Source organism: Gymnoscopelus microlampas, assembly GCF_963454915.1.
Source record: "Gymnoscopelus microlampas genome assembly, chromosome: 15".
Taxonomy (NCBI): Eukaryota; Metazoa; Chordata; class Actinopteri; order Myctophiformes; family Myctophidae; genus Gymnoscopelus; species Gymnoscopelus microlampas.
In genome coordinates this window covers 41,916,079-41,928,688 of record NC_139952.1, presented here as the reverse complement: position 1 = coordinate 41,928,688, position 12,610 = coordinate 41,916,079, and the positions used below count along the sequence as shown (strand labels likewise).

At 42.6% G+C, this 12,610-nt stretch overlaps 1 protein-coding gene across 1 annotated transcript in view; it reads right to left on the bottom strand.

Moving 5' to 3' along the window:
- gabbr2 (gamma-aminobutyric acid (GABA) B receptor, 2) overlaps positions 1-12,610 on the bottom strand; it is a gene marked incomplete at both ends in the record, with an annotated part of 378,941 nt that overhangs the window by 252,039 nt on the left and 114,292 nt on the right. The window contains one exon of the mRNA XM_084080499.1: positions 10,357-10,494. Coding sequence (XP_083936625.1) covers positions 10,357-10,494 — 138 coding nt within the window. The remainder of the gene's footprint in view (positions 1-10,356; positions 10,495-12,610) is intronic.

The following is a 12,610-nucleotide window of genomic DNA, read 5'->3' as shown; positions in this document are numbered from 1 at the left end:
GATTCAATCACGTGACCAATCAAATGAGTCTTTTCATTAAAGAGCCGTAAGCACTGTAGCTCATCCTCACAACAACAACGGCATGCTGGGTAATTTGCGTGTCACGGATGAAAAGCTCTCAGAAGTGTAATTTCTTCCCAGGCAGTGCTGGAGCCATCCTGACTCTGCAAGCAGGTGCAGTTTCATCACAAAACCAATCTACAGACCACCATCCCCATGAGCACATGTTGTACATGTTTTTTCTCTCTGTTGTGTTAATCTTCTCTTTTGTCTGTTTTCTCCTTTGTTTGTTGTGTTTTTTTGTTATTTCTTGTTTTCGTAGTTTTTCTTTTTTCCTTTTACGTCAATTTGTTTTGTGTGGAAAAGGATAGGCAAAATAAGCCAGTGGCTTCAGCCTACTCCTTTTTGGTCTAAATCATATATGATATGACATGATGATATGTTGAATATATTGAATGTATCCTGCTAAGGACCAAAATAAAATACTACTACTACTACAATGATCTTGGCAGTCGGGCTAGGTGATTTATAGTATAGTCTCGTGTAGTCAAGACAACTATTCCACAATCTCCGAATGCTACGTAGAGTCTAGAACATTGGCTCTCAAAGTGGGGTCCGGGGACCCCCAGGGGTCCTTGAGGGAGTTCCAGGGGATCCCTTGCTAAATGATGGATAGTTAGGAAGGAACCAAATGGGTCTGTAACTCTGAGAGTTTACAAATGAAACCAAATGAACCCTAACGGGTCCATTTGGTTCCATTTGTACACTCTCAGAGTTAAATTAAACATTGATTTTACAATATAAATTGGGGTCCCAGAGAGTCAAACTGGGGGTCCTTGAAATTAAAATGGTTGAAAATCACTGCTAGAGCCAAAAAAATCTTATCTCATGGGGGTCCCTGCCTGGGGGTCCTTGACATGAAAAAGTTTGAGAACCACTGGTCTAGAATTACACCTCCCGAAAGCCGAGAACGGAGGCTGTCATCCGTTCCTCATAACATTTGATTTCTGAATTCCCATTGCTGGTAAGCAGCAAGCTATGTAGGCTTCGATTATTTTGATTTATATTAAATAAAATAGTCGCAAATTTGCGCGACTGTAAAGAGGAAACGGAAGCGGGGAGCAGGAGGAGTCACTTCCGCTTTATCCTCTTGCTCATGTTCGGAGCTTCCGTCGCTCCAGACTGTGTGACGGAAGCAATTGATAATTGTGGAAGGCAACCGTCTTATGACTTCAAATCAGTATCACGATTATGTCAAACCTTTACCTAGATTATGATTATAAATATAAATACAGATAATAGCCCATCTACAAGCTCACAACTAAATACAAGTGGTCTGCTTGTACTGTAGTTAGTTGCTTAGTTTATATTTTTGCACCACTGTGCACTCCATCATTGCACAACTAAATATAGTACGTGTTGATTAAGTTGATATACAAAATGTTTTACTTATTCATATTAAACCGACAATTTGAGCCCATGCATGTGAATGATTCTATATACTTATTAGCCAGGCTTCAAACACAACACAACTATGTTCATGGCTAGCTTTATCCCTATCCTTATTATCCTTATCGCCAATGTCACAGGCTATAATAATTTTTCATTTCACTTAAGAATAAGAATCATGCCTTGCTTGACGGTGACTTTATCCATGTGTTGAAAACGGAGCAAGGAGCTCAGTGGTAATTTTTGCCCCAGAGGCGTCTTTCTGTGACTCGCTGTCTTATTATATCTGGTGTGCACCGGGGTTATACAGTATGGTGACTCTCTGGGCTTGGAGTACATGGGGCCAAACAGGCAGACAGACACACAGCCTGGTGACATGATGCACGTCTGGCTGGCTGTCTACTTCCCAGCGAACATCTCAGACACACACAGCAGATGACTCACAGACTCAGTGTGTGATGATTGTGTTGCACCTGTGTTTGGGATCCTCCTCCTCCTACTACTAGGTCTGTAACCAGATGCCAGCGTCGTTCTGACATTCAGATTTGGCTTCTATCGCAAATAAAATCCTCAATTCCAATGAAGTGATTCATCTGATTAGCCCTTTTTATTAAATCTACATTCTGTAATTAATACATAATAATGATTCTTTTTTTAAATGATTTAAGTAATTAACTATAATAGTACAACTCTAAATCACGTAAGGGACTGAAGAAAAATGAGGCCATCGCTCTGATTAAAATACTGTACATGGTCTTCAGTGGTTGAGAACCACTGGCTCTCAGTTAGACGATCGACAGTCGATCTGCTATTTGTATGTGAAAGCTTTCCCCACAAATACGGATTCTGGGGTTATTATTTGTCAAGTAAAATGTCATGATGGTAACAGAGCCTTGAGTTGAACCTCTCTGAGACAGCTCTACTCCCAGAAAGACTAACCGCCCCCCGAACAAAACGTGAGATTTTCTATGTTAGAGGTTTTTGTAGGGACATTTGGGAGGTTATAATCTGCCAGTCCTACCAGAGGTGTCAGGATATTTCTGTCAGCCTTGTGTGAGATGAAGTAATGTCTGTCACCTCAAAAAAAAAAATGTGTCTCTGTCGGGGGGGAACCTTGTAACATTGTGTCCAAAAACTGTTACTTTTCAGGATTCAAATTCAAAAATGGTAAAAAGTAGCAGATTGACAAGCTCGAAGCGCAGTTAGTGGATCTGCTACTTTAGGTACTTTTGTGTGATGCTGTAATGCATTGGTTCTCAAAGTGGGGTCCGAGGACCCCCAGGAGTACTTGAGGGGGTTCCAGGGGGTCCCCAACTAAATGATAGACAGGAACCAAATGGACCCTTATGGGTCTGTAACTCTGAGTGTACAAATGGAACCAAATGGACCCTAACGGGTCCATTTGGTTCCATTTGTACACTCTCAGAGTTAGACTAACATTGATAAATAAATTGGGGTCCCAGAGATATAAATGCAATTTAATGGGGGTCCGTAGCCTCTAATGCATGTCAAACTGGGGGTCCTTGACCTTAAAATGGTTGAGAATCACTGCTAGAGCCGTAAAAAAATCTTCTCTTATGGGGATCCCTGGCTTATCTTTTCAAATGGGGGTCCGCGGGCTGATAAGTGTCAATTTGGGGGTCCTTGACATGAAAAAGTTTGAGAACCACTGCTGTAATGTAATCAAGTAGGGCGTTAATTTACAAAAAAAGCACACAAAAAGTTAGAAGATAAGAGATGAGAGGTTTCTGCCCAGACACCAACCATTTCCCTGACAATGGCATGGCAGCCATGTCAGGGCCATGTATAGCCCTGAAACATGACTGTCATTCCATGACAGTCATGGTGCCAGTTGCCCCTGGGTTTTCGCGGATTTCTTTTTGTTTAGATTGCCAACTCTCACATGTACATAAACGTTCAGATTTCAAATATAAAGTGCTTACCACAGAGCCACGGATGTTACCTCGCGATGAGGACCACATTAAGCACCCTTATCTCCCGTATTGTTCAATAAAAAGCATTTTAATCCGATCGCCGGCCATTTTCTCCAAATTTTCTCCGATACTTTCAACCATGCGACACCTAATGGTTGGGAGGTGTATTGCAGTCTGATACATTAAAAAAAAAAAAAACCTGAAAAAAGGAAATGGCCGGCGACGGGCTTAAAATGCTTTTTATTGAACAATACGGGAGATACGGGTACTTAATGTGGTCCGCATCGCGAGGTAACATCCGTGGCTCTGTGGTAAGCACTTTATATTTGAAATCTGAACGTTTATGTACATGTGAGAGTTGGCAATCTAAACAAAAAGAAATCCGCGAAAACCCAGGGGCAACTGGCACCATGACGCTTGTGTATACAAGCGTCATGTGAACCATGGCTAGGCCATGTACAAATGGAACCATGTACAAATGGAACCAAACGGACCCTTACGGATCTATTTGGTTCCATTTGTACACTCTCAAGATTAACACACCCGCAAGGGGCCATTTGGAACCCCCTCAAGGAACCACAAGGGTCCCTAGCTGGACCACACTTTGAGACCCACTGGTGTAGCAGAGTGTTTCCAGTGAGCCAACATGACACAATATCAGCACCCTGACTCTGTTTGAACCAGAATGGAGCAGAGCCTTCATTAGTATCATTGGTAACGCCTGTGAAGGAAGTACGTAAAAGGCCCAACGTCTTTCAAATATGGCTGCTGTGCATAGAGGCCCACTTGCAATATTTCCCAACGGCCCCGACAGGTTGAGAATCGCTGCCCTATACCACGGCTTAAAATGCACACAGTGCATATACATATACATTTACATGTAAATGTGATTGTAACACCCACCACATAGCCATTACCTACCTATACCCCCCCCGGGGTTTACGAGCCTATATGCACTCTCATGTTCAATCAATCAATCGGTACAAATGGCCACCATATGCGTTTAAAAGAACAACGACACGTGTAATTGTATTTAACCCCTTCAATCCCGGAACGCACTGAATGGGTTCGACTTCTTTGGCTATATATTTTTTTTAAATAGCAGATCTACAAGCTCATAGCGCTATGAGCTTGTAGATCTGCTATTTTTCTGTGTAAAAAGAATGGTGAAATGTGTGCAAATATTTGAATATATATATAAATTGTTTACTCAAATCTTTGCTTCTGGGGGTCCCTGGAACAAAACATTTTGAGGGGGTGTCTGTGAACAAATACAAAACATTTTGGGTGGTCCGACTCCTTGACATGAAAATGGTTTGAGAACCACTGATATTATAGCAACATATACATATTTAAATATATATATTTTTTAAACAGTTAGCATTTACAAGACATTTGTACAATCCCCAGAAGCAAAGATTTGAGTTGAAAATGTTTGCTTTAAACATACATATTCAAAGATTTGCACATCATTTTCAAGATTTTCCCCAAAAACATATTTTTTAATATGTTTTAATTACATTTTAAAATAAAATATTTTTGAAAAGCCAAAGAAATCTAAAAAATGTCACACAGATGCGTTCCCGGTCTTAATGGGTTAAATGCGGCGGATGTGATGCTCTCTCTCCCTCAATTACAGCTCTTTAGGGGACACCTGTTTATAGGCATGAATTATGGATGATGTCGCTTGCAGTTACCGTCGCCCACGGCCACCGTTAATAGTTAATTGCATCCGACGGGCTAATTAGTTACTTGAGACAACTGACAACCTTTATTCTACCTCAGTGGTTTTCAACCTTTTTTTTTATGCCAAGGACCCCCTAAATTGATATACATTTGGCCGTGGACCCCCCGTCTGAAAATGTTTTGTGCCAGGGACCCCTCCAGAAGCAAAGAATTTAGTTAAAAATGTTCGCTTTAGAAACAGTATATATTCAAAAACATTGCACACATTTTCAAGATTAAAAAAATAATTGCAGATCTACAAGCTCATAGCGCGGCACTCGGTGCCGCGCTATGAGCTTGTATATCTGCTATTTTTGAAAAGCCAAAAGCTAAGTGGTTAAAATGAGTTGTGACGCTATGTTAACTCATTTCGCTGGGGACCCCCTGGTACCCGCCCCCCAAGGACCTCTGGTGGTCCCCGGACCACTGGTTGAGAACCACCGCGCGTGGAAGGAACACGTTATCCCAACCAGTTCCTTTCCCCTCCATCAGGCGCCCCGGCTGACCAGGGGGAGACAGTATAGAGACCCTAGGGGACACGGGAGAACATGCAAACTCCACACAGAAAGGCCCTTTTGCCAACCCCACCCCCAGCTCTGCTAACTAACTTGTGGGCTTGTAGATCACCTCACTATCCGTCGCACGGCCAGGAATATAGCGGCTTAAGCGTTTAAGACTAGAGGAAAAAAACAGGGGGAAAATGTTTGTGATTTGCTTGCCATTCATTCAACGTCCTAAATTGTCCTCAATCGCTGAATTACGTCTAGTAATTCATCAAGCGTTCGACATCGTTTGGCAGAACACAGCATCTGTCTTGTCTACTGTGTGTGTGTGCGCGTGTGTGCGTGTGTGCGTGTGTGCGTGTGCGTGTGTGCGTGTGCGTGTGTGTGTGTGTGTGTGTGAGAGAGGATAGCAGCGCGAGCAGGGAGAGCGTGTGCTTGCTAAGCTAAAAAGTGCTCTCGGGGTAACAGGCTGTGCCAGACAGACAGAGTGCTCCGTGGAGCAAGAGATTGCAAGCCGCTCCTTCTCGCAGGTACATAGTGTAATCACTGGCAACCAGGCCACTGAATGGAGACCAGTAACAGGCGCACACACACATACATACACACACACACAGACACACACACACACATACACGGACGTGGCGACATACACACACACACGCGCACGGACAGCACGAGTACAGCCTGATTTATACTTTAGTTGCGTGCCGGTATCGTGCTGCCCAGTAAATAGAAGATCTACAAGCTCACAACACGACGCGTTGTGAGCTTGTAGATCTGACATTTACCTCAGGCAACACCAGTTTGCGACTAAGTATAAATCAGGCTTAAAAAAAGCAGACAGTTGGAGCATAAACAAGTACGTACGAAAACAGCACTATACACGGTCGGTCGGTCGGTCGCTGAAGAGCTACTTCAGATTCAAGCAGGGCTTGAACCCTTCTCTGTCTAGAGTGAAATAATTGCCGCCGAAAGCAAGCATCAGGCGAGCACACACACCACACAGAGAGCAAAAAACATTATTCATTGTTTAATTTCCTCATCCTGTTGATGCGTTCGTATAAACCGACTGACCCTGAAAAGACACAAAAGCAACATGGAGAAAAAAAAGCTGCGGCGGGCTTCAGTAATTGCCGGCGGACTGACTGACTGGAGAATAAGCGGTGTGTCCCGCAGTGCCGTTTGCCATGCTAGATCAAGGCACCATATTGTACTATATAAGGCATGCAAGAAGTGTCTGGATCCATTTGACAACAATGGTGGAAGGAAAATAAATATAAATACATTTCAACGTGTTGGCCCACCGGGCTCACTTCAGTCCTAGCAATGTTGTGTGTGTGTGTCAGTGTTCCGATGTTAAGTTTATCGAATTAGAACCTCTATACTGCCTCTGTTCCAGAAGGCTATACAAATGGGAACCAATGCCTCCCTGCTTGGCACTCTGCATCAAGGGTTGGACTCTCGGGGTATAAGTCCCATGTGACACACACTAGTGTCAGTGTCAACTTAACACAGCACGCCGGCATAGAGCACGCCGGTCAGTTGTCTTAACTCACAAAAACACATTGAACATCCTGTCATACCTTCAAATTAAAACCATCTGACAATGTAAACAACGACACGTCGTGCGTACTGCGTGTATGCGCGTTCTCGCGCGTGACTATAGATGGAAAGCTTGCTTCTCCGTTCTTCACTTGCAGATTTCTGAACGAACCTGACCACTGAATGTACCGCTTTGTTGAAGGCTGCTTATCTTGTGTTAAAAGCATTTTAACACACTTTTAAATTGAGTGTCTGTCTGTACGCTTTTGATACGTCTGATAACCGTCTTTGATATGGTCTACGGATCTGATTATTGACGGGCGGTGGCGAGTGCGGGTTGTCAAAATTGGACCCGTGCAGGACTCTGCTCTGGAACCATTCGCTCCCAAGGCTAGTTACTTACTTTCCGCCTCTGTTCAACGTTTTAACAGCTACTGTATATTAACTGTGGTGTTCCCCCAGGGCTCTATACCATGCCCCCTCTTGCTTCGTCACTCTACACTAAATATTGTCACCAAAAATAGATGTACAAGCTCTGTGAGCGTGTAGATCTTGGCTATTTTTGCCAAATGCTCACCCCAGAATAGGAACGCTAGGCCTAAAAACTTGAGGTGACATCTGGTGCTAACCTGTTCTCCCCTATATACTATGCTTCCTCTCTCTAAACAGAGCGCGCCACAACTGCAGCGAGGAGATACTGTACAGCGGTTTTGACGGACCACTTTGAGATGCTACTTGACGTCGGTGGTTATGTGTGTGTTAGAGTGAAATGTTCAAACACTTTGCATCTCCTGCCGAACACTTTCACAGTTCACGGCACAACAAGGAGTCTGGCAGGGTGAAAATGTACTTTTTACACTTGACGGATTTAGCGAAAACCTGCTTTGGCGGCACTTGGCAGCCAATTCAATTCACAGCCCCCCTCACCCCCCGCCCCCTCCCCCCTCCAGTATGGCAGGGCTGTGATATCACGTGCAATGACCTCGCTATACGCCATGAGGAAAAAAAGGTGACATTCACATTCCAAAAACGCTGCCTCTTTATTATTATGCTATCTCTTCAAGGCACCGTAAGAGTCTCACTCTCTCCGCTCCTTGCCTGCGTTTGATAACCTTTTGCAGGGCTTGTGTCTATTCTTTAATCCATTAAGACCGGGAACACATCTGTGTAATGTTTTAGATGTCTTTGGCTATAAAAAACATAGCAGATATACAAGCTCATAGCGCGGCAACGAGTGCCGCGCTATGAGCTTGTAGATCTGCGATTTAAAAAAAAATCATGAACATTTGTGCACATTTTTGAATGTATTTATATTCTTTTAAAGCAAACATTTCTAACTCAAATCTTTGCTTCTGGGGATTCTCTTTTTCATGTCAAGGACCCCCAAAATTATATGCATTTGGCGTGCCCCCCCCCCCCCCCATCTCAAAATATTTTCTTCCAGGGACCCCCGCAGAAGCACAGATTTGAGTTACAAATGTTCACTTTAAAATAGAAATGTATATTTAAATATTTGCACACATTTTTCACGATAAAAAAAAAGAATAGCCAAAGAAATCTAAAATGACACATGAATGCGTTCCTGGTCTTAAAGGGTTAAAAGCAAGGCTTTTTTTACAGCGTTTTTGCTGTAAAAAAGCATGACATTAAAAGAGCCTGTTAGCCGTGACTCGGCCGGCGGCGAAAATTGCATTTCTTTAAAATTCAGACACGAAAATTATACCGAAATTATTACCTTCACGCTGAAGGTATAATTTGGGCCGGCGAAATGACTGCGATTACAGTCTAACAAAGGGTGACCGACGGGAGCAATTTCCTCTCTTTTTTTTTGTTAATCATTGGCTCATGATCAACATAATAATATTCCCATCACTGAACCATTGTTTGTTTTACGTTAATGGGTTAACGACCACCATCAACCACCAGCTACTAATGAATCAATAACATGCTTTTGCTAAGCGCAATGCTGCTGAGACGAGAGTTGGACTAAAAAAGCAGTGTTGATTTTGTCCACTAAAACTATGACGAAATGTTTTCGTCTACTACCTTTTTTCACTGACGAAAATGGAATGAAAACTAAATAAAAACTATGTTATGATAATTAAATAAATATTATTCTCAATTTTGTCAACAAATAAAAACTAGACTAAAATGTTAGTGAGGGACTAGAGATCCAGTAGAACTAAAAGACGAGTCATTTTATGTTTGGTTGCGCTCTGGTGTTGCGCTCTGAAAATAGCAGATCTACAAGCTCACAACGTGTCGCAGCGCGACACGTTGAGAGCTTGTAGATCGTCTATTTTCAGCATGCAACCAAGTGTAAAAATCAGCCATTTACGACTCCATCAAGGCACCGCCCAAAATACATTTTAGTCGACTAAATCAAGTGTAGATTTAGTCGACTACAGTATAGTCTTATGATTGGGCCTATTTCGGATGACTAAAATATGACTACAACTAAATGGAATGTTATTCAAAAGACTATGACTAAATCTCAATCCAAATTTGCTGTCAAATTCAACGCTGGTCTGCACACCACCCACAAAGGTGGACGAGCCGAGGCACCATCCGTTCACATTCATCGATATTCAATAGTGATCCATCATCATGAGCTCGTCTGACCCAAGTATAGAGACCTGCAAAAGGAATCAGCAACGTGTTGTGTGCACGGCGGCACGCGCACGTCCTCACGCACCAATTGTACATTCCAAACCCCCAAAACAATGAATGCCACGGCAACATCTGGAAGAGCCAGATGCTGCTTTGTGTGTGGCGTGTTGTGATCAGAGGAGACTTCAACACACACACACACACACACACACACACACACACACACACACACACGTTTTTCCATTACTATACTTGTGAGGACATCAACATTTAGGACGCCAATTTTATGAATGCCAACGTGCCATTTCTTTTTTTTTTTGCCATTTTTTTACCATAAGCCAAAAAATAGCAGATCTACAAGCTCTCGTGAGCTTGTAGATCTGCTATTTTTCGATGCACGACACCATTGTGAAACTTAAGTATGTCAATCAAGCAGAATTCTAACTCTTTACCCCTAAATCTATAGCCTCACAAGTATAATAACACGCACGCACGCACGCACACACACACACACACACACATGCCCACACCCACACACACACACACACACACACACACACACACACACACGAAACAGAGAGAGACAGTCCTACCTGCACCAGGTTCCAGCCCTCCAGGGACTCTGCGATGATGGAGGTAACAGAGGGACACACGCCCCCGAAGATCATCAGATGTTTGGGACCGTAGCATATGGCATCAAAGAACGCCCTCAGACCCTTGGCGTTGTCACACTGCAGAGACAGAGAGGGGGGGGGGGGGGGGGGGGGTGTTAGTACTAGTGATCCCAGGAGTGCAGGGACGTGCACAGATAGACTCTAGGTGGTTCTAGAGCACCTGCCCTTTGCCCTCTTGACCAGAAGTGCCCTTTTGAGTGTGGGCTTGTAGATCGGCTATTTTTGGCAAAGAGGTATAGGTGTAGAGGGAAAAAAGAGCAGACCAAGTCAACAAAAAAAAGGATAATTTACTTGAGCACCTGCCCCTCAAAATGTCTGTGCACGCCACTGCAGGAGTGTATAGTGCTGCTTTTAGAAGTGGCCGGTGTGACGGCCTCCCACTCTGTTTGCCAGTGCTTGTTTGTTGTGGATGCAGGTATATACCTGGCAGTAGTTGGAGCTGGGAGGCCATCATCTCTGCTCTGGAGCACCTGAGCCTGTTGCTCATGGGGGCTTTAACCCATTAAACCTGAGGCGATTCTTAAAAAATCTAAATCCTAACAGTTTTTTGAAAAAAAAATCTAAAAAAAAATGTTTCAAGATTTTTCAAAAATAGCAGATCTACAAGCTCATAGCGCGGCACTCGGTGCCGCGCTATGAGCTTGTATATCTGCTATTTTTGAATAGCCAAAGACAGATCAGTGTTCCAGGTCTTAAAGGGTTAAAGGGACACTTCACCCCCAAAATGCCTTTTTTTCTCACCCCGTGGAAACTTAATTCATGGATATTTTTTTGTTTTTGTCACATTCCTAAGCCAATATTTTGATGACCGGCAGCGGTTCCAGTAGGAGACACAAAGAGTCTCCTTTGTGTCGCCTACCGGAACCGCTGCCTACCGGTCCGCTAGCTGGTCATCAATTATTGGCTTAGGAATGCGACAAAAACAAAAAATATCCATGATTTTTTTTTTTGGGTGAACTATCCCTTTAAACGGCAAAACTTGAGTAGTCCTTCAATAATGTTACTTGAGTAGTTTTTTCTTTTCTTTTGCTACTCTAGTACCCACCTCTATTACTACACACAGATGATAGATCTTTGTCAGCACCCTTTCATTTCACCATTTCAATCTACCTCAATTATCTGTTCTATTCAGCTTTTTTTCCCCTCGCAAAAAAAAATCACGACTCTTTTTCCAATGCTCTGATTTCTTTCACTCTCCTCCTACTATATCGTCTTTGTCGCGTGAAAACCTCATATGTCCAAAACTCAGTGGTGTAAAGTAGCTAAGTACATTTACTCAAGTACTGTACTTTTACTTTACTGGAGTATTTCCAATGGTCTATACTTTTACTTCTACTCCATTACATCTCAGAGGCAAATATGATTATGAAACATACATTAACCGCTTTAGCCCCATTTTATACCCAGGCTATTTGAAAATAGCCGATCTACAAGCTCACAACGCGTCGCATCGCGACGCGTTGTGAGCTTGTAGATCGTCTATTTTCAAACATTTTAGTACTTTTGCTTTTGGTACTTTAAGTACACTTTGATGCCAATACTTGTGTACTTTTACTCAAGTACATTTTCAATTCGGTACTTTTACTAGTAACAGAGTATACTTCTACATTGCAGTATCGATAATTTTACTTAAGTAAAACGTCGGAGTACTTGTTCCACCACTGCCAAAACCGTTACGTAAAAGGATTCAAATTCCAAAAACGGCAAAAGTGATCGACTAGCTCAAAACGTATTTCGCGCTAGTTGATCTGCTACTTTTGATACTTTTACTGTAGTATGATCAAGTCGGGCCGTTAATTTAAGTTTAACCCATTAAGACCTGGAACTGTCTCATTTTTAGATTTCAGTTAAAAAGCATTATTTTATACTTTGGGCTATTCAAAAATAGCAGATCTACAAGCTCATAGCGCGGCACCGAGTGCCGCGCTACGAGCTTGTAGATCTGCTATTTTTGAAAAATCGTGAAAATGTGTGAAAATCTTTGAATACATATATTTTTAAAGCGAACATTTTTAACTCAAACTTCTGGGGGTCCCTGGAACAAAATATTTTGATGGGGGTCTGTGGCCAAATACATATCATTTTGGGGGTCCTTGACATGAAAAAGATTGAGCACCACTGATATAGAAACATAGGTTTTTCAGAAAACTGTTGAGATTTAGGAGACATGTAG